Source organism: Amblyraja radiata, chromosome 14, assembly GCF_010909765.2.
Source record: "Amblyraja radiata isolate CabotCenter1 chromosome 14, sAmbRad1.1.pri, whole genome shotgun sequence".
Lineage (NCBI taxonomy): Eukaryota > Metazoa > Chordata > Chondrichthyes > Rajiformes > Rajidae > Amblyraja > Amblyraja radiata.
The window spans coordinates 19,344,906-19,368,244 of NC_045969.1; the positions used below are offsets into that span (position 1 = coordinate 19,344,906).

Sequence of the window (23,339 nt, forward strand, 5' to 3'; positions counted from 1 at the left end):
CGAGCATTTTGATTGGCTCATTGGAGTTTTCAGGACCAAGGAAAACCGACCGGTAGGTAAAATGCTCGCTTATACTTTATTATACTTCTTAAAAGTGTCTCCACTCCTTCTCCCCCCCCTCCTAGTTTTGGAAGTCAATGGGTTTATTATAGACATCAGTAACTTTTTTGCACATCTTTCATTCTTTTGATCCACATCAACATCTATATCTCTCATTTCCTTTCCCGCGACTCTGTCTGAGGAAGGGTCTTGACACCAAACGTCACCCATTCCCACTAAGTTACCTTTTGTCTACCTTTGATTTAAACCAGCATCTGTACTTCCTTCCAGGTTTGTAGACTATTTTGCTTGGTAAAATTGTAAAGTGCCCAGAATGTGCGGAGGATAGTGTTAGTGTGCGGTGATTTCTAGTCAGCACCGACTCGGTGAGCCAAAGGGCCTGTTTCCACGCCGTATCTCTAAACTAAACAGCACAACACAGGGACGGATCCTTCAGTCCACAATGTCTGTGCTGACCATGATGCCAATTTAAACTGTACAGCTGCCTGCATGTGGCCTGTATCCCTCCATTTCCTGCTTGATGATGTGTCTGTCTAAATGCCTTTTAAACATTGCTACCTTATCTGCTTTGACCACTTCCCCTGGCAGTGTGTTACAGGCCCCAACAATTTATGAGTGTTTTAAAAAAAAAAAAAAAAGCTTGATGACAATCTTTCTAAGGTTAGAGTCGGAGGGTCATTATAATGTGGGAACAGGCCCATCAGCCCAACTTACCCATGCTGACCAATATGCCCCATCTAATCTCACCTGCCTGCATTTGGCCGATATCCTTCTAAACCTATTCTTTCATATACCATGTACTACATGGAAATATTATGGAAAAACAATTTACCGCAAGGAGAATGCCGTGGATGGTGTTTCTTTGGTATAAGGTGTTTCTTTGGTAATAATCAGATTTGAGATAATAATTTGAGGGGACATTTAGAAGGAATAAAAATCAAAGGGTTCGGTAGCATGGATGTGATCAAGAATAGTAAGATTAAACGAGAACTTACCAGTTTGAAGTTTGATCTGTATTTTATGAGGAGTTACGATGAGGGATTACGTGAAGAAGCCCGCCAGGACGCATGCGTGTCATTCTTCAAAGCAGCGGTGTGAAATCACAGATAACTGTAATGACTAAACATAGTAAGATTAGAGAAGAGGTACCAGTTAAGTATATGATCAGGGTGGGAGCGGAGGGCACGTAATCCCTCATCGTAACTCCTCATAAAATACAGATCAAACTTCAAACTGGTAAGTTCTCATTTAATCTTACTATTTTACTTTGGAGTCACGTGAGTGACTACGTGAAGATTTTAAAGCTCTGATTTCATGCCGTGGAACGAGTCCATGCATCACGTCTGCCTTGACTATGGGAGGAATTGTGTTAACATACTTTGGACATGAATTCGACATTGAAATCATAAAAATGTTTAACACAAGTTTATAACCCCTTTTATGGGTTTAAATTAATTTACAGAACTTAAATTGTTTCTGCAAACGTTCCAGGTTTCATTACTGGTTTATTACAAAATAATTGGAATGTTTCCCCTCCAGACCATCCTGCTGCCTTGAGGATTTGGTCCATTGGTACATCCAACTGTATGCTGCCGATGTAGCTGCAGCCCTGGTGGAAAAAGATTTAAAAAATTTAGTATCCACCCCAGCCTGTGTTAGCACCTGTTTCAGCCATCTTGAGATGGTCTGGACCGTCACTCTTGGTGTGGTTGCTAGTGGCTGACCAAAAAGTGCCTTTTCATTGCCTTTTAGGATATTAGTTTTCTTCATGTATAACGACAGATGTCTTGTTATACACAGACAGTCATCTGTTAGGTATGACCTAATTGTATTGAGGCCTGCTGATCCCTTTTCTGTTCTGCTTACTATCTCATAAATATGAAACTTAATATTGTCTGTTGAGAAAGTCACGTTGTCCAGTCTAGTGTTTGCAGTGACTGTATCCTTTGTGCCGTGACCAATACCATTAGCATGACTGTTTAATGTCGGTCTGTGTAGGGACAGAACTGTTGCTGGAGACCAATTCCTGAGCATCTTCAGGATTATTCTCACATCCCATATTAGGGAGTATCTGGTTCCCCTCATGAGTTTTGTACCAGTGGGTGAGTCCCAACAGTGTCATGGTCTGTCCCCTGCCATAGGTAAGTCGATAGGGCACTTCTGGCGCAGTTGATGGCACTATAACTGAGCCCCTCATCATAGTGGAGGCCTGCCAGATATTCCAGAACAGATTGGATGTTCATGTCTCTGATTCTGTGTTTGATACCACTGGGAACCATGGTTGTGTGTTGTTCATTAAATTTGCGTGACCTGGTGTTTGCCAATGAATTTAGTCTTCCTGGTAGGTAAGTGGCTGGTATCCAAATATCTCTCTGGATACACCATTGCCGATTTGTATAGCCAGATTGTCACATGACGTCGATTTGTTTCCACTCTGTGGTTAATGTATGCTACCACGGTGGTATGGTATTGGTGGCTCCGCACCCAAGTGTACTGGCATCAGTTTGTAGTACCATGGAAAGGTTACTGACAATGCTTGGATAGGAACAAGGCCAGATGTTGTCTATCCACCATTTTAGTTCCATTTTAGCTTGATTGGTAGTTTCACAGATCTGTCAAAGTGACCTGCATAATTTAGAGAGCTTGTAGGCAGAGTCACCGACATGTGAACTGAGTCAATGGTGAAACCCCAGGTAGTCCATAGTAGTGGAAGACGTTAGTTTAGATTTAACTGGATGAAAAATGAATCCCAGTTTTCCAAATAACTTTTTTTGTGGCTGTTACAGTTTGTTTGGCCAATTCCAAAGTTATGCCCATAATGAGTATGTCATCTAAATATGCCATGACCATGTGTATACGTTTCCGTAGAAACGCTTGGGCTGGTTTCAAATTTTCTGTGAACAGCCTGGGCTGATGATAACCCATTTGGCAATACTCTATACTGTCTTGAGTTGTCCCATCCAGTTAAATTTTTGAGTAACATCTGTGGATCACCTCGTATAGGCACTAAATGGTAAGCATCTTTTAAATCGGTGCTGGCCATTGAAGTAACCTTAGGGAATTCATTGTTAAGCAGTAACAAAGGTATCTATTTTGTCAGATCTATGATGATGCGATGACCATCATCTTTTTTGTTCTGATAAATATATTGGTCACGAATTCTAATGGTTCGTGTTGAGTTTTCTCAATTACACCTTTTATGTGAAGCCGCTTCAGTTCAGCTTGCGCTTTTGATATCCCTCTATCAAAAAGCACGAATATTCGGTTCAGTATATGTTGAACTGGAGGGCTGTACTTGTGTATAAACTCTGTTGTATATCCCTGGATACTGCTTAATCATGCTTCACGCATTCAGAAAAGAGTGTAATCTCCACCCAATCTCCGTGCCCACTGTATATTGTAGGGAACCAGACCCACCTACCTCTATAGTTACCAGTGGCAGGTTTACTTTTCGTAGGTTCTTCGCTGTTGTTGTAGCGCTGGGGTCTGGATTTTCGGTTTGGTTGGCGTTGGAGGTCCCACATCTTCCGAGAAGGCCGGTCTGGGCCATGGCCTAAAAGACTCATGTTTTTGAGTACCGGTCCTTCGAGCTTTCACCAGTTTTGCTGGTGGGTGCGTGGGGGTGCTAGGTTCCAGTAGGTAGCAATGTTACAAAATTTTGAGATTTTAAAAATCAAGTCTGTAATTTATCCCATCAGATAAAGCATAAAAATAAGTTTAATTTGACATCTAATTCACTTTCATATCTCAAGTATTTAAAAAGTTATGGCCATTTTCATACTCGGAAATGAGCATCTTGTTCCCTATTGATTTTCTATGGACATAACAAAAAAGTTGTGATCGTGAACAGTCAAAAGCCCATAACTTTCTTAAAAATTAAGAGAACTGAATGAAATTTTCAGTTATCATACATTGAAGCATTCTGAAACAATTATAAAATAATCTTACTTGGATGACCTGAAATTAAAGCATATAATTAGTTAGTTACCTAATTGTAGCTAATTTCAGACTTCAATTACTAGATCTAAACATCTATCCATTTCTTAATAAATGATTAACATTTTTAAATAGCCTAAATGTCCAAATAATATTCACAAATAATTCACAATAAAACATGATTTTTAAATCTCATTTACATTAATTTATAGGCCAAATGGAAGGAATTCAGTGTTCAATTGCTGTAAATAAATGCCCATTTAAATCAGCTTTCCAGTGGGTCCCTGTGGAACGCGCTGGTTTAGAACGTTCACATTGCGGTAGATTTGTGCCTCAAATGCCGAGAAAAATACTGCGCGATATAGTGGGCCCAAATTGAGCTACTCGCAATATTAAATTTTGTATAAAAGGATCTTTAGAAGCCCTTTTGAATGTAAAAATATACAACCTACCTTCTGCTATTTTCTTTATGAGACCCTGCGGTTGCTGACGGTCGCGGGTTTAAAGATTGATTTTTAAACTACTATAACTATTATTCAAGGCCTTTAAACCTAATAATAGCTTTTGCGACGGGGTCTTCCAGCGATTTTTCGTTAATAATTAACTAGGCTGAACATTTTCGATTGGAACAGTTTAGAGAAAATCGCGTTTTAAACCCGCCCCCTCTGAACGGCGCCAAAATCGCGCACAACCTCAGCGGCAGATATTCAGCGACGCTTCAGGTAGGCTTTGCAACATACCTACAGTAGGTTCTCTTGTTCCTGCACCCCCTGCACACTTTCTTCTGCGGACCCCTCTTCCAGGTCAGCCCAGAACTGACCCGCAGTGCTTCCCTCTGATGAGGTAGAAGCACTGTGCAGCCCTCAAAGAGGTACTGCTGTGGGTTTATCATAGGGCCCACAGTGACCCGACTCCATGTCCCGGAGCCTGTCACGTTGGAGCAAAGCTCCATACACCGCTTCTTCCCGCTCCAGCGCTCTCGGGCGCTGGCCGCCGGCGGTGATTCAAAGTCGGACTCCTCTGAGTCCACGACCTTGTTTGTTTTGTGTCTAGCCTTCCCGCCTAGCCGCGTGGACCTGGCCGGTGCGGAGGCGACATCGGGCACAGCTGATCCCACTACGGGTGATCCAAGTGCCGCTGGCTGCTGCTGGCTGCCCGCTGCTCCACGGTCCTCCTTCTCCAGCTTTGTCCTTACTGTCCTTCCGTGGAGTGGATATGGCCGGTGTGGAGGACATCTGGCACAGCTGATCCCATCTAGCCCACCAGCTTTGTCGCAGCCCGTTGTTTCTGCACCTGCAATTAGCATGGAAATACAGAAAAGACCGCAGCGCTTACCTGCAGGTCCAAGTTAAATCATTGCTACGGGTGAGCGTCGTTCCACCCCGTCTGCTGCCGTCAATGACTGGTCAAAAGTCAACGGCCCCATTTGAATGGTCTCCCGCCCGGCCGTGGTGTTCTGGCCGGCGCGGGACCAAAGTCGGCACTGCTCTTCCTATTACGGGAGATAAACGTGCCTTCAGCTGCTGCCGGCTGCCTGTGACTCCGCTGTCTGCCCCAGCCAGCTTCACTAGCAGCACTTGTGGACACTCCTTAGTCCAGCTTTCCCTCCTGTACAGACCCAGCGAGGGGAAAACATTAGTTTTGCTCCCTCTCCCGCCCGGTCCGGTGCGGGAGCGAGTCGGGAGAGAAAGTCGGGCACAGCTATTCCCATTACGGGAGATAAACGTGCCTTAAGCTGATGCCGGCTGCCTGCGACTCCGCTGTCTGCCCCAGCCTCTTGCAGCAGCTTTTCTCCTTTTGTCCCCTGATTTTAAACGGGGGACAGAACACAAATACAACCAATGTCTTTGTGGGTTGTTGGTTCCGATTTCCTCCACCCGTTTGGGGTGAAGTTTGGCACTCGCTCCCGTTATGGGAGATAGTGGTGCCGACGTCCGTTGCTGGATGCCTGCTGCTGTTCAGCGGCAGCTCGGCAGCCTTTCTTCAATCAAGAAAAAAGGTAAGGAAAATTCTCTTACCTGTTGTTGCTGGTTGTCAACCTGCCGTTCGGGAGGAACGTCCTTCCTCCCGCTGTGATTTCCGCAGCCCCACGGACCCATGTAGCGTAGGTCCTTGGGGCTGTTGTCCGAGGTTGCCGGACTGACGGCTCCGGAGTACTCCCTTGTCGGTTTCCCGGAGCTAAAGTCGCACGAACTCCCGCTAAGGGAGACTGTCGTGCCACCGGCCGTTGCTGGTTGCCTGCAGCTTGCAGACTCCTCCCCAGCCAGCTTTCAACAGCCTTCTGTAGAAAAAAGGTAAGTAAGAAAACAACGTTCCCTTACCTACTGTTGCAGGTTCAAAAATCCTGCCATTTGGGAGGAACGTCCTTCCTCCCGACAATGACGAGTTGCAATGCGTGTAGCGCAATGACACGCATGCGTCCTGGCGGGCTTCTTCACGTAGGCACTCACGTGACTCCGAAGTAAAACCTTATTCCTTCCTTCCATTCAATGCTTTACCAAAGTCTGTTCCTCCAAGGTACACATGCAGGATAATTATCCAATATCTGTCATTTACCATGTTTACCTACAGTAATACTGCTTGTTTCCTTGGACACAAACTACAGTTTTTTTCCCCCTTTCCTCGTCTCCTCACTTACATATGTGATTGTGCCTGTCACTTGACCATTTCCAGTTTCTGGTCCCAATAATCTCATTTTCAGCACAGACATCTAACCTTCTACATCTATACTCTTGCCAAGATAAGTTCCAGACTCCCCTTCCTTCCTTAAACAGTGCCTTTACATCTTCCCATCCATTAAGATTCTGAACAACTCCCTTGGATTGTTTCCCCTTGCTTGAATTTCCTGTTCTTTCCAAGGCGTGTTTATTAAGTCGGTTCATAAGTTCTAGGAGCAGAATTAGGCCATTTAGTCCATCAATACGCTGCCATTCAATCATGGCTGATCTATCTTTCCCTCTCAACCCCATTCTCCTGCCTTCTCCCCATAACCCCTGACATCTTTACTAATCAAGAATCTGTTAATCTCCGCATTAAAAATATCCATTGACTTGGCCTCAACAGCTGTCTGTGGCAATGAATTCCACAGATTCACCACCCTCTGACCAAATAAATTCCTTCTCGTCTCCTTTCTAAAGATAGTCCTTTTATTCTGAAGCTATGGCCTCTGATTCTAGACTCTCCCACTAGTGGACACATGCTCTCCACATTCACTCTATCCAAGCCTTTCACTGTTCAAAAAGTCAGGAAGTTGAACCTTAAGTACAAATATAGTTATTTTAATAACCTATCCCTTTCCACAGTTTGGTAGCTATGAAACAGATGCAAACTTTAAGAAATATCCAGATCCAAAGGTTGAACGGAAAAAAGCCGAGGTAATAGATCAGAAGAAGACTCTTTGGACTGACAGACTTCTACAATGTGGCTATCAGAATCATAGTTTCACCCCTGAAGAAAGGTCAGAGGGCACGCTTCTGATGAAAATGCTTAAATGGCCAAAGCCTTTAGTCTCTAACGTACCTTTTGTTGAAAGCAGCAACCCATCGCTCACTCGCTTTGTTATTTTAAATTCTGCAAACACCTTCAACGTCGGTGATCAGTTACAAGTGATGCTGCGCATGCTTGACTTCAACGGAAAACCAAAGGAATATGGAGGTGACTATCTCCAGGCACGGATCCATAGCCCAGAGTTAAAGGCTGGTTCAGTAGGAACAGTTGTGGATAACCAAAATGGATTTTATTACATAAATTTTACACTGTTCTGGCCGGGGAAAGTCCAAGTGTCTGTTTCTTTGGTTCACCCCAGTGAAGGGATCCAAGCCCTTGAGAGAATAAGGGAGGAATCTCCGGATCGAGTGTATTTTAAAAGCATTTTCAAGTCAGCGAGTAGCATGGAGAACACAGTGTGCAACCTGTGTTTGCCTGAGACTGCACCACTCTGCAACTTTACTGATCTCAGGACTGGAGAACCCTGGTTCTGTTACAAACCCAAGAAACTTCCCTGCTCTTCTCGTATCAACCACATCATGGGTGGTTACAAGCAGAAGCTCTTAACTGAAGTAGAAGCTCACTATTTTCAAAGGTATGAATTTAGATGCTGCAATTCCATTTCTTCACTTCTCGAAGCTCATGTTATAGACTGATCACACTCATTCTCTGCACCTTAAGGAATAATATGATTCAACTCTGTAAGTGGAAGCTTTGCCACCAATCCAAATTCCCATCGAGTTTAAGCAACACAAGATGCTGTAATTTAGAATCATAAACAAATCACAGGAGGTCCTGGTGCAGGGTCTTTGCCCAAAATGTTGCCCATCTCTCTCCACCCACAGATGTTGCCCGACCTGCTGAGTTGCTCCAGCAGTTTGTTTATTTTTTTTGCTCCTCTAGACCTTAGATCCTGTCCAAGAATGGGAGATGGTTCGATTCAATCTGCTATTGCTGAATGGAAGTTCGAGTTCCACTTTAACATGGAAAACACCAACACTGTTTATGTAGTGTATTGGGCTGGATCATGCTGGGCTGATCACTGCCTGGAATTGACATTCATGATCTGCCGTTCCCTAGGAAGGCAGATTACTCTCTAAATGGCATCAATTTGGGAAAAGGGGAAGTACAACGGGATCGGGGAGTCCTTGTTCATCACTCTATGAAACTAAGCATGCAGGTACAGCAGGCAGTGAAGAAAGCGAATGGCATGTTGGCCTTTATAACACGAGCAGTCGAGTATAGGAGCAAAGAGGTCCTTCTGCAGTTGTACAGGGCCCTAGTGAGACCACACCTGGAGTATTGTGTGCAGTTTTGGTCCCCTAATTTGAAGAAGGACATTCCTGCTATTGAGGGAGTGCAGCGTAGGTTTACAAGGTTAATTCCCAGGATGGCATATGCTGAAAGAACGGAGCTTGTACACTCTGGAGTTTAGAAGGATGAGAGGCTATCATATTGAAACATATAAGATTGTTAAGGGTTTGAACACGCTAAAGGCAGGAAACATGGTCCCGATGTTGGGGGAGTCCAGAACCAGGGACAACAGTGTAAGAATAAGGGGTAGGCCAGTTAGAACGGAGAGGAGGAAACGCGTTTTCTCGCAGAGAGTTGTGAGTCCAACATTTTACGCCAGACAGCACCCAAAAGCACAATCTCTCTCTTCCTGCCGTGGCCCGATCCTTTTAACTCACTGGCAGTATGGACCGTGCCAATCCATAGGGCTATTCCCAGACAGTACCTGGATGTGGCGCCGACAGACAAGAAGCCGAAGCAAAGAAGTCGAAGCCAAAGAACGGAATGGAAACGAGGCCGAAACGCCAATAAACTGAAAGAGTCTGAAGACGAAACGCTTACTAACCGAAAGGATGGGATGCCTAAATGCAAACTAACTGAAAGGGACGCCTAAATCCCAAGGAACCGAAAAGCTGTGTCGCCTAAAAGCAACTTACCAAATGGCCGCTCTGTTGAAAAGCCACCTGCCCGAAAGGCGGCGTCACCTACAGGCCAAAGGACTGACTGCCGCTCAACAGAAAAAAAACCCTGCGTCCATCACATCACTGTGAAGGCATGAACATTGTCCTACACCACCGCTCCACCCGACCCGCAGCCCGCGGAGGGTGGCCTTGGGAGAGTGGGGGCTGTCCCGAGTGATGCACACCTTTGACGCTTTCAAACTGGTGTCTAGGTTCATATTGGCTCAGTCACCTATGGCTTGAGTGGGAAAATGAACCCCCACGCTCCAGTCTCCCCCTCCCCCCCCCCCCCCCCGGCCGAGGTCGGGGAGGGGGAGGGGTGAAATCACCCTGGTTTGGAGGTTGGGGACCGATGGCGGTATATCGCGGTCAGTGACTGTGGGACGCTCTCGCGGGTGGAGACGAAGGAGAGAGAGCAGGGGGAGAGGGGGAGGTTGGGGGAGGAGAGAGAGGAGAGGGAACGGAGAGAGGGGGGGAGAGTGCAGGGGAAGAGAGGAGGCGATAGAGAAGAGGGGAGAGAGAGAGGGGGGAGAGGAGGGGAAGAGAGGAGGAGAAGAGAGGAGGAGAGAAAGAAGAGTGGAGAGATGAGGGGGGAGAGAGAGAGGGGAGAGAGAAGGGGGAGGGGAACATGGGGTTCATTTTCCCACACAAGCCATAGGTGACTGGGCAACCTGAACCCAAGCACCAAGTTGAAAGCGACCGAAGGTGTGCATCGCTCGGGACAGTCCTCACTCTCCCAAGGCCGCCCTCCGCGGGCTGCGGGCCTGGTGGAGCGGAGGTTTAGGACAATGTTCATGCCTTCACAGTGATGTGATGGACGCGGGGGTCTGGACCAATCACTGACAAGTCCCGACCCTCGGCAACGCCAAGTCCGTTATTGGACTTTTCTGTTGAGCGGCAGTCGGTCCATTGGCCTGTAGGTGACGCCGCCTTTCGGGTAGGTGGCGTTTCGACAGAGCGGCCATTCGGTAAGTTTGCTTTTAGGCGACGCAGATTTTCGGTTCCTTGGGTTTTAGGCGTCCCATCCTTTCGGTTAGTTTGCATTTAGGTGTCCCATCCTTTCGGTTAGTTTGCATTTAGGTGTCCCATCCTTTCGGTTAGTAGGCGTTTTGTCTTCGGGCTCTTTCGGTATATTGTCGTTTCGGCCTCGTTTCCATTCTGTTCTTTGGCTTCGACTTCTTTGCTTCGGCCTCTCGTCCATCGGCGCCCCATCCGCACACATCCCAGACAATGCTGATGCTTTCCCTCCAGTAAGAAATGCACTGGTTAAAATGTTTAGAGTGCAGGAAGGAACTGCAGATGCTGTTTACACTGAAGATAGACACAAAATGCTGGAGTAACTCAACGGGTTAGGCAGCATCTCCGGAGAAAAGGAATAGGTGACGTTTTGGGTCAAGATCCTTCTTCTGAAGAAAAACCTATTCCTTTTCTCCAGAGATGCTGCCTGGCTCGCTGAGTTACTCCAGCATTTTCTGTCTATTAAAATCTTGTTCTCTAATTTAGTCCAAATTATTCAGTGTTTGCGTTCTTTAGAATTAAAATGAGCTGGGTGCTTATCTACCGAAGAGAACAGTAGTATTGATGCGCAGAAAGGTGGGAAATGAGGGAGAAGTTTGGTCCAGTGTGTGAGTTAAAGATTCCTGCTTTTAGAGAGGGAGATAACCTTAACGAGCAGTTTGGAGGTCCTGGCTGAGGCTCAAGGGTAACTGAAGAAGGGTCTCGACCCAAAACGTCACCCATTCCTTCTCTCCAGAGAGAGACAGGGGACAGCTACCTGCAAAGCCAAAAGAGATGGGGGAGATATTGAACAATTTATTTTCTTCGGTATTCACCAAGGAGAAGGATATTGAATTATGTGAGGTAAGGAAACAAGTAAAGTAGCTATGGATACTATGAGATTCAAAGAAAAAGAAGTACTGACACTTTTGAAAAATATAAAAGTGGATAAGTCTCCAGTTCCTGACAGGATATTCCCAAGGACATTGAGGGAAGTTAGTGTAGAAAGAGCAGGGGCTGTGACAGAAATATTTCAAATGTCATTAGAAACGTGAATAGTGCCCGAGGATTGGCGTACTGCGCATGTTGTTCCATTGTTTAAAAAGGGTTCTAAGAGTAAACCTAGCAATTGGAGACCTGTTAGTTTGACTTCAGTGGTGGACAAATTAATGGAAAAGATACAGAGATAATATATATAAGCATCTGGATAAACAGGGTCTGATTAGGAACAGTCAACATGGATTTGTGCCTGGAAGGTCATGTTTGACTAATCTTCTTGAATTTTTTGAAGAGGTAACTAGGGAAATTGATGGGGGTAAAGCAGTGGATGTTATCTATATGGACATTAGTAAGGCCTTTGACAAGGTTCCTCATGGAAGGTTGGTTAAGAAGGTTCAATTGTTGGGTTTTAATGCAGGAGTAGCAAGATGGATTCAACAGTGGCTGAATGGGAGATGCCAGAGAGTAATGGTGGATGGCTGTTTGTCAGGTTGGAAGCAGGTGACTAGTGGGGTGCCTCAGGGATCTGTGTTGGGTCCACTGTTGTTTGTCATGTACATCAATGATCTGGATGATGGTGTGGTAAATTGGATTAGTAAGTATGCAGATGATACTAAGATAGGTGGTGGTGTGGATAATGAAGTAGATTTCCAAAGTCTACAGAGAGATTTAGGCCATTTGGAAGAATGGGCTGAAAGATGGCAGATGGATTTTAATGCTGATAGGGTGGTAAAGAAAGCTTTTGGTGTGCTGGCCTTTATAAATCAGAGCATTGAGTATAGAAGTTGGGATGTAATGTTAAAATTGTACAAGGCATTGGTGAGGCCAATTCTGGATTATGGTGTACAATTTTGGTCGCCTAATTATAGGAACGATGTCAACAAAATAGAGAGAGTACAGAGGAGATTTACTAGAATGTTGCCTGGGTTTCAGCAACTAAGTTACAGAGAAAGGTTGAATAAGTTAGGTCTTTATTCTCTGGAGCGCAGAAGGTTGAGGGGACTTGATAGAGGTCTTTAAAATGATGAGAGGGATAGACAGAGTTGATGTGGACAAGCTTTTCCCATTGAGAGTAGGGAAGGTTCAAACAAGAGGACATGACTTCAGAATTAAGGGACAGAAGTTTAGGGGTAACATGAGGGGGAACTTCTTTACTCAGAGAGTGGTAGCTGTGTGGAATGAGCTTCCAGTGGAAGTGGTGGAGGCAGGTTCGATTTTATCATTTAAAAATAAATTGGATAGGTATATGGATGGGAAAGGAATGGAGGGTTATGGTCTGAGTGCAGGTAGATGGGAGTTGGGGGAAATAAGTGTTCGGCAAGGACTTGTAGGGCCGAGATGGCCTGTTTCCGTGCTGTAATTGTTATATGCTGCCTGTCCCGCTGAGTTACTCCAGGATTTTGGATAGAGATAGAGAGAGAGAGAGAGAGAGAGAGATGCTTAGGTTAACCTAGAGGGACCACTTAATCACAAGGCCACCTGCGAGTTCACAAAGTTAAACATTTGACTTCCCAGAGACATCTGAGATGAGCTTGGCATCTGATAGGACAAACAACTGACCTTATTTTGCCACAAAGGAACATAGCTAGTCTTGAAACATAATGCCCCTTAGTTCATAGATTATTTTATTATATAAGTGCATGCTTCAACTGTGCTGTCAGGAAAAGACTTCTCCTTTGGGGAGAGGGGGAGAGGGGGAGAGGGGGAGAGAGAGAGTCTGTTGCCCGAATCATGGACTCTTCTCTTTAATCTCTACGCTCCCTGCAAAATTAATTATTTACGTTCTGTTTCATCGATTCAATTGCTAAAGGGCTCATAATATATTTTTCAGAGTGAAAAATATCAAGATTCCAATCTTGCCTGAAGGCCAAGGTTATGTAATTGTTATGTCTTCAACACGCACAGGTAAGAGAACAATGATCTACCGACAAGCAGTTTTGTCGATTGGAGAACAAGTAGATTAGAGATTAATACACTTTAGAGGGCCCACATTAGTAAAAAAGTTGTGAACAGTTCTTTTGAGCTGCAGATACTTCATTATATGCTAAACAGAATTTATATGTCTTGTGTAGATTTGTATTGATTTAAGTATCAAATTGGAAACAATCTTTTGTTTACTTTAACATTAATTTTTGTTTGTGGAGCGAAAGTACGATTGTGCTGATATTTTCCGGAAAACTTCAAGAACGTGAAGCCGCACAATGGAGTGTTGTAAAATGTCATTAACCAAGGTCAACCACTCGGGTACCAGGACAAAGAAGAGGGGGTGTGCATTCCTTGGTCTCCAAACCAATTCCACCATAGAGTCATAGATTTCATAGAGTGTGGAAACAGCCAATCACCAATCACCCATACACTAGTTCTATCCCACACACTAGGAACAATTTACAGAAGTCAATGAATCTAAAACCTGCATATCTTTGGAATGTGTGAGGAAACGGAAGCACCTTGAGAAAGCCCAGGTGGTCACAGGGAAAACATACAAACTCTGTACACACAGCACCTGTAGTCAGATCGAACCCAGGTCTCTGGTGCTGTGAGGCAGCAACTCCACCGCTGCGCCACTGAACCATCCATGGCATCTGGCATTCCCAGGTTGAATCCTAACCAAGTACTATCCAGGTGAGAGCCTGCTTGGCTCCCAAGATCAGGTGTTTTCAGGCTAGTATGGCCACAGACTCAGCTAGTATGGCTGCTGAGATTCATTTCATATTTCCACAATATTATCATTGTTTGTTCTTATGTCCAATATTCTCTTGGAATTAGTCATTGCCTCAGAGATATAACCATATAATAACCATATAACAATTACAGCACGGAAACAGGCCATCTCGACCCTTCTAGTCCGTGCCGAACACGTATTCTCCCCTAGTCCCATATACCTGCGCTCAGACCATAACCCTCCATTCCTTTCCCGTCCATATAACTATCCAATTTATTTTTAAATGATAAAAACGAACCTGCCTCCACCACCTTCCCTGGAAGCTCATTCCACACAGCCACCACTCTCTGAGTAAAGAAGTTCCCCCTCATGTTACCCCTAAACTTCTGTCCCTTAATTCTCAAGTCATGTCCCCTTGTTTGAAGCTTCCCTACTCTCAGTGGGAAAAGCTTATCCACGTCAACTTTGTCTATCCCTCTCATCATTTTAAAGACCTCTATCAAGTCCCCCCTTAACCTTCTGCGCTCCAAAGAATAAAGCCCTAACTTGTTCAACCTTTCTCTGTAACTTAGTTGCTGAAACCCAGGCAACATTCTAGTAAATCTCCTCTGTACTCTCTCTATTTTGTTGACATCCTTCCTATAATTAGGCGACCAAAATTGTACCCCATACTCCAGAATTGGCCTCACCAATGCCTTGTACAATTTTAACATTACATCCCAACTTCTATACTCAATGCTCTGATTTATAAAGGCCAGCACACCAAAAGCTTTCTTTACCACCCTATCTACATGAGATTCCACTTTCAGGGAACTGTGCACAGTTATTCCCAGATCCCTCTGTTCACCTGCATTCTTCAATTCCCTACCATTTACCATGTACGTCCTATTTTGATTTGTCCTGCCAAGATGTAGCACCTCACACTTATCAGCATTAAACTCCATCTGCCATCTTTCAGCCCACTCTTCCAACTGGCATAAATCTCTCTGTAGACTTTGGAAATCTACTTCATTATCCACAACCCCACCTATCTTAGTATCATCTGCATACTTACTAATCCAATTTACCACACCATCATCCAGATCATTGATGTACATGACAAACAACAGTGGACCCAACACAGATCCCGGTGGCACCCCACTAGTCACTGGCCTCCAACCTGACAAACAACCATCCACCATTACTCTCTGGCATCTCCCATTCAGCCACTGTTGAATCCATCTTGCTACTCCACCATTAATACCCAACCATTGAACCTTCTTAACTAACCTTCCATGAGGAACCTTGTCAAAGGCCTTACTGAAGTCCATATAAGCAACATCCACTGCTTTACCCTCATCAATTTCCCGAGTAACCTCTTCAAAAAATTCAAGAAGATTAGTCAAACATGACCTTCCAGGCACAAATCCATGTTGACTGTTCCTAATCAGACCTGTTTATCCAGATGCTTATATATATTATCTCTAAGTATCCTTTCCATTAATTTGCCCATCACTGACGTCAAACTAACAGGTCTATAATTGCTAGGTTTACTCTTAGACCCCTTTTTAAACAATGGAACAACATGCGCAGTACGCCAATCCTCTGGCACTATTCCCGTTTCTAATGACATTTGAAATATTTCTGTCATAGCCCCTGCTATTTCTACACTAACTTCCCTCAATGTCCTAGGGAATATCCTGTCCGGACCTGGAGACTTATCCACTTTTATATTTCTCAAAAGTGTCAGTACTTCCTCTTCTTTGAATCTCATAGTTTCCATAGCTACTCTATTTGTTTCTCTTACCTCACATAATTCAATATCCTTCTCCTTGGTGAATACCGAAGAAAAGAAATAGTTAAATATCTCCCCCATCTCTTTTGGCTCTGCAGATAGCTGTCCACTCTGACTCTCTAATAGACCAATTTTATCCCTCGTTATCCTTTTGCTATTAATATAGCTGTAGAAACCCTTTGGGTTTACTTTCACCTTACTTGCCAAAGCAACCTCATATCTTCTTTTAGCTTTTCTAATTTCTTTCTTAAGATTCTTTTTACATTCTTTATACTCCTGAAGCACCTCATTTACTCCATGCTGCCTATAATTATTGTAGATCTCTCTCTTTTTCCGAACCAAGTGTCCAATTTCCCTTGAAAACCATGGCTCTTTCCAATTTTTATTATTTCCTTTCAACCGAACAGGGACATAAAGATTCTGTACTCTTAAAATGTCACCTTTAAATGTCCTCCATTTCTCTTCCACATCTTTCCCATAAAACAAAATGTCCCAATTTACTCCTTTTAAATCCTTTCGCATCTCCCCAAAGTTAGCCTTTCTCCAATCAAAAATCACAACCCTAGGTCCGGTTCTGACCCTCTCCATAATTATATTGAAACTAATGGTATTGTGATCACTGGTCCCGAACTGTTCCCCAACGCATACCTCTGCCACCTGACCCGTCTCATTTCCTAACAGGAGGTCCAGCACCGCTCCTTCTCTAGTAGGTACTTCTATGTATTGCTGCAAAAAAACTATCCTGCACACATTTTACAAACTCCAACCCATCCAGCCCATTTACAGAATGTGTTTCCCAGTCTATGTGTGGAAAATTGAAATCTCCCACAATCACTACCTTGTGCTTACTACTAATATCTGCAATCTCCTTACATATTTGCTCTTCCAATTCTCGCTCCCCATTTGGCGGTCTATAATACACCCCTACAAGTGTTGCTACCCCTTTCCCATTTCTCAGTTCCACCCAAATAGCCTCCCTAGACGAGCCCTCTAATCTATCCTGCCAAAGCACTGCTGTAATATCTTCCCTGATAAGCAATGCAACACCTCCACCTCTTGCCCCTCCAATTCTATCACACCTGAAGCAACGAAATCCTGGAATATTTAGTTTCCAATCACAGCCCTCCTGCAACCATGTTTCACTGATCGCCACAACATCATACTTCCAGGTGTCAATCCAGGCTCTAAGTTCATCCACCTTTCTTACAATGCTCCTAGCATTAAAATATACACATTTAAGAAACCCACCCTCTCTTATTCTCTGTTTATTGTCTTTTTCTTCTCTCTCCCCTACATTTTGGGTCAGAGTGCTACCATTCTCTGCCTCCTGCCTCACACACTGACTGCTAGCTTTCCCAATTTGAGTCCCTCCCCCCAACCATACTAGTTTAAAGTCTCCCCAGTAGCCTTTGCAAATCTCCCCGCCAGGATATTGGTCCCCCTCGAGTTCAAGTGCAACCCGTCCTTTCTGTACAGGTCACACCTTCCCCAAATGAGGTCCCAATGATCCAGAAACTTGAATCCATACCCACTGCACCAGTCCCTCATCCACTCATTTTTCCTCCACCTCGCTCCATTCCTACTCTCACTGTCGCATGGCACAGGCAGTAATCCTGAGATTGTTACCTTTGCAGTCCTTCTCCTTAACTCTCTACCTGACTCCCTAAATTCTTCTTTCAGGACCTCTTCTCTTTTTTTACCTATGTCGTTGGTACCTATATGTACCACAACCTCAGGCTCCTCTCCCTCCCATTTCAGGATTTCTTGGACACGTTCAGACACATCCCTGACCCTGGCACCAGGGAGGCAAACTACCATCCGGGTCTCCTGTCTGCGTCCACCGAATCGCCTATCCGACCCCCTGACTATAGAGTCCCCTATTACAATTGCCCTCCTCTTCTTTTCCTTACCCTTCTGAGCAACAAGACCGGTCTTTATGCCAGAGGCCCGGCCGCTGTCGCTGCCCCCAGGTAGGCTGTCTCCCCCACCTTTACTCAAACATGAGTACTTATTTTCAAGGTGTACAGCCACCGGGGTACTCACCAGTCCCTGCCTCTGCCCGTTGCCCTTCCTAACTGTGACCCAGTTTTCTGTCTCCCGTGGTCTTGGAGTGACCACCTCCCTGTAACTCCTATCTATGACCTCTTCGCTCTCCCTAAGCAGACAGAGGTCATCAAGTTGCTGTTCCAGGTTCCTAACCCGGTCCCTTAGGAGCCCCATCTTGACGCACCTGGCGCAGATGTGGACGTCTGGAGGACACTCAGACTCCATGACCTCCCACATCTGACATCCAGAACAGTAAACTGCCCTGGCCCTCATTCTCCCCCTTATCCGAATACAATAAAGCCTTACCCGGGATACAAGCCAATCAGCTGCTTCCTCTAGTCCTGTAACGGCTGCTTCCTCTAGTCCGTTCGACCAATCAGAGGCTTCCACCAGACTCCTTCTCTGGAAGTGAGATCTGCGAATGGAACGTTGCAGATTTTGGTAGTCCTCCCTCTGTCACGGCTCCCGGGCCTCTGTTGAGACAAGCCCCGCGATGGGTTTTTAACTCACCACAAGGAGGTCGCTCCTCCCTCTGTCATGGCTCCCGGGCCTCTGTTGAGACGAGCCCCGCGATGGGTTTTTAACTCACCACACGGAGGTCGCTCCTCCCTCTGTCATGGCTCCCGGGCCTCTGTTGAGACAAGCCCCGCGATGGGTTTTTAACTCACCACACGGAGGTCGCTCCTCCCTCTGTCACGGCTCCCGGGCCTCTGTTGAGACAAGCCCCGCGATGGGTTTTGAACTCACCACACGGAGGTCGCTCCTCCCTCTGTCACGGCTCCCGGGCCTATGTTGAGACAAGCCCCGCGATGGGTTTTTAACTCACCACACGGAGGTCGCTCCTCCCTCTGTCACGGCTCCCGGGCCTCTGTTGAGACAAGCCCCGCGATGGGTTTTTAACTCACCACACGGAGGTCGCTCCTCCCTCTGTCACGGCTCCCGGGCCTCTGTAGAGACAAGCCCCGCGATGGGTTTTTAACTCACCACACGGAGGTCGCTCCTCCCTTTGTCACGGCTCCCGGGCCTCTGTTGAGACAAGCCCCGCGATGGGTTTTTAACTCACCACACGGAGGTCGCTCCTCCCTCTGTCACGGCTCCCGGGCCCCTGTTGAGACAAGCCCCGCGATGGGTTTTTAACTCACCACACGGAGATATGATAACATGATGAAATAATTAAAATAAATAAAAATATATTACAGACATTACACGTAAATTTCTTCCTCCTATTTCTTAGACAAAGATCCCAGCAAATGTCTGCCAGGCACACCATTGCTTTCACCATCTGGATTTTATTATCAAGATCAATGGAACTCAAAAACCTGCAAAATCGAACACTTTGGCACTCCAGCAAGTTTTACCAACTGTCTTCGTGGAAAAGATATTCATATTTTTGGAGATTCCACCATACGCCAGTGGTTTGAGTATTTGATATCTTTTGTACCAGGTCATGTTTACCCCTATCTCATTATGAATTGTAGTCTAATCTGTTTGGTGCGTTATATTTACTTCCATTCTTAACCTATTTCGTGTCTTCTCGTGCAATTTACACTTCCTCGTATGTGAACGTTCCTACTTGGTTTGGTGATATAATATGGAAACAGGTCCTTTTGGCCCACTGAGACCGCCCCGACCAGCGATCACCGCACACTAATGCTTTCCTGCACACACTGGAGACAAATTACAACCCACAAATTGGAATGTGGGAGGAAACCAGATCCCGGTGGAAACCCATGCAGGTTAACGGGGAGAACGTGCAAACTCCATACAGTTAGCACCCGCAGTCAGCATCGAACCCAGGACTCTGACGCTGGAAGGCAGTAACTCTACCGCTGCACAACTTCTTGAGGATTAATAGGTTTCCATTTCTGCGCAAGATACCAGCGTTACAAGACTTTGTAAAATTACCTTGGATAAAAGTCCTGTGGGATATTCATCTCTGTGTATAAAAAAAAATGGCCAGTAACATTTTCCAAAGGAACTCTCGGCTTTGACATTTTTACACTGGGAAAAAAAGTTCTGATTTTCTACCTTATCTATCTCTTTCAAAAATTTTAATAATTCTATCATGTCTCCTCTCAACCACCACCATTCCAGAGAAAACAATCCAGGTTTATCGAATCTCTCCTTATTGCTTAAACCTAACCCAGCCATCTTCTGCACCCACTTCGAAGCCTCCACACCTTTTCTATCATGGGGAGACCAGAACTGCACATGATACTCAAACTGCTGCATAAGCACAGTCCTATACAGCTGCAACATAAGTTCCTGGAATCATAGTCAATGTCCGAAGCAATGACGGTGAGCGAACCATATGCCTTTTTCACTCTATCCAGTAATGTTGCTACTGAGCTATGGACTTGGATCCCAAGATCCCCATGTATATTCATGCTGTTAGGGGTCTTGCAATTAACTGCATACTTTCTCCTTGCATTCAACCTCCCAAAATGCAACACCTTACACTTGTTCAGGTTATATTCCATCTGTCAATGACCCACCTCTTTCTGCAGCTGATCTGTATTACATTGTATACCTTGTTAACCTTCCTAACTGTTTACAACTCCACCATTACAGATGGATCCGTCTGTTTACAACTATCCATTTAGTACCTTGCCTACATCCGCCGGCTCCAAGCATAAATATCATACTTTATTCTTCAGCGGTCCTGCCTTCACCCTGATTAGCCTCTTGTTTTTTATGTGCATATAAAAAAACCTTGGGATTTTCTTTAACCTAACTTGCTAATGACATTTCCTAGTTACTGGGAATAATTAAGGGGAGTCGGCATGGATTTGTCCATGGCAGGTCTCGTCTTACTAACCTGGTTGAGTTTTCTGAGGACGTGATGAAGGTCATAGAGTGTGACATCAGGGAAGACACCGGGATCAACAGTGACCACACCATCACGTACAGTAGGGTGAACTCGCATGATATATTTTATTTGCAGTGTAAAAGTCCAAGGCTGCACGAGGCGCTGTCTCTCGCTGTTGGGACGCATGTGCTGTGGCTCTGCCGGGTTTGTCCAGACAGCTCAGTCCTGGACTTTGAAGGAGGAGACGTGGCGATCTCAATCTTCTCCCTGCATTACATCCTTACCTCCAACCCCCTTCCCTCTCTCTCCCTCTCTGTGTTTGTCTCCTTGAGGAGTAATTTTCATGATTTGCTTCCTATAGATGACACCCAGTGGACAGAAAGGGGATAATTGTAGGTTAAAGTATCTCTTCTGACAACTATGCTCACAATACAGCCCACAGCCAAATGGTTAATTTGTTCTAGCATGACCTTTAATTATATTTAATAACAGAGCAGACACATGGTGTTAAATGGCTTATTTCAGCTTTGATTTATGATGTTATTTTTGCTGTTGGCTACAGTGTGTTTCATATCCGGGGAAAAAATATTTTTTGACTCAATGCCGTTTAAATCATTTTTTTCTTTTAGGCATCAGAAAGTATAATCTGGGCAACACAGCAAAGACTGGACCCCACCTTGCTCTGGATATAGACAACACGATTAAGATGGATTATTTTGCACATGGGAAACCAATACGCATCCAGCCCATATCAAATCAGGACCTGCCATTGATTGCAAATAAACTGGATGATATTAAAGGGGGAAAGGACACCGTTATAGCCTTCACCATCTGGTGCCATTTCAACACTTTTCCAGTGGAAACTTATATTCGAAGGCTGCAGAATATCCGGAGATCAATTCTACGTTTGCTCAATAGAAGTCCCGATACGGTGATTGTAATAAAGACAGCTAATGTCCAAGCTCTTCCACGAGAGGTCAGCCTCTACAACAGTGACTGGTTCTCCTTCCAGCTTGATACAGTAATGAGAAGGATGTTCAAAGGCATCAATGTGGCATTTGTAGATGCGTGGGAGATGACCTTGGCCCATTACCTGCTGCATGAGTTACACCCCAAGCAAATCATCATCAAGAATCAAGTAGATATGTTTCTTTCATATGTATGTGCAAAACGTTAGCTTGAAGTTTGTGTAAAATGCATCAAAAAGTCTCCTATCAGCTGTAAATAGTCAAATTTGGTACTTCCCATGCAGTTGTTATGTTTCATTCAATTGTCACAAAACTTTGAAAATAACTGTTGTAAATAAGTTTATTTTCAGTAATTCATGCTCCTGAGTCAATTGGAAACTTTTATTGGATTGTAAAACCTTAAGCTGAGAGGTTAAATGTGATAAAGAATTGTGGATGCTAGTGTATCAGAAAGACACAAAATGTAACTCGATGGGTTAGGCAGCATGTCTGGAGAACATGGAAAGATGATTTTTCAGGTCGGGTCTGAGGAAGGGTCCCCGCCCGAAACCGTCAACAGTCCGTGTTCTCCAGAGATGCTGCCTGAGCTGCTGAGTTACTCCAGCATTTTGTGTCTTCTTAAGCTGAAAAGATTGTTCAAAATGTCCTCTTGTTCAAAAATTCAGGAATTGTTCAAAATTCCTCTTTGCTGCAAACAGTCAAACGTGATGGCTCCAATGATGTTTCATAGAACTACCACAAAATAAAGTGAAAACAAGTGAATATGATAACTGGATGTAAAACATTTTATTCCATTTAATTCATGTTCCTGAATCCATTGGGAATGTTTATTTGCCTGAAAAACCTCATCAAGAAAAATTGGTGCACGATATATCAAAATGACTTCTACTTTCTATAATAAGTTTAATTTAGTGTTTCCAATGCAGAATCATTATGTTTTATTGAATTGCTTCTAACTAAAATAAACTTTGAAACAACTGTTTCTAAAGGACTTATTTTAGAATTATTTTATGAAATTCACAGTGACTTGGCCTTTTGGATTCAGGACTGGCTTACTATTAAAGGGCCTGTCCCACTTAGGCTATTTTTTTGGCGACAGCCGAAAAATAGGCTGTCGCCACATGGTCATGGCGTGACACGAGGTGACGCCTGTATTGTCGTGAGTGGTCTCCTCAAGTGTCGTTACTTATTTCTTGTCTCCGCTGGACTTTGAAATGTTCAAAACCTCTCAGTGACAGTGGCTTGACATTGCCTGACGTTGCCGGTCTTCTCCTGCCATATGTGCTGCCGTAGGTTGTCGCCAGGATGACGCCAGGTGACGTTGGTTGTCGCCGGGTCATGACCTCAGTGAATTCCATTGGCGACAACTTACGTCATCCTACGTCAACCGGCGACAGTTCCGGCGTCAAGAGAAGTATTCAGTTTTCCTTTGTCGCCAACTGGGTCGTAGCTTGTCGTAGCTTGTCGCTGGTAGAGGTAGGTTGACATCGGGTGTCGTAGGTTGTCGCCTGTGTGGTCAAAGTTTGTCGTAGGTGGACGTCCCGAGTTGTGAGGAATTGTGTCGCCGGTTGACGTAGCTTGATGTCGACTAGGTGGTAGCTTGTCGTGGACATTGTCTTGGGGTGGGTGC

General features: G+C 44.8%; 1 protein-coding gene across 2 annotated transcripts in view; it reads left to right on the forward strand.

Annotated features, from left to right (window-relative positions):
* Positions 1 to 22,691, forward strand: part of LOC116980463 (NXPE family member 3-like) — a 45,504-nt gene extending 22,813 nt beyond the window's left edge. For both annotated transcript variants that reach the window (XM_033032716.1, XM_033032717.1), the window contains exons 3-6: positions 7,299 to 8,077; positions 13,282 to 13,355; positions 19,167 to 19,376; positions 21,371 to 22,691. In XM_033032716.1, the coding sequence (XP_032888607.1) occupies positions 7,299 to 8,077; positions 13,282 to 13,355; positions 19,167 to 19,376; positions 21,371 to 21,918 (1,611 nt within the window). In that variant the 3' untranslated portion in view covers positions 21,919 to 22,691. The remainder of the gene's footprint in view (positions 1 to 7,298; positions 8,078 to 13,281; positions 13,356 to 19,166; positions 19,377 to 21,370) is intronic.
* Positions 22,692 to 23,339: the final 648 nt, after the last annotated feature.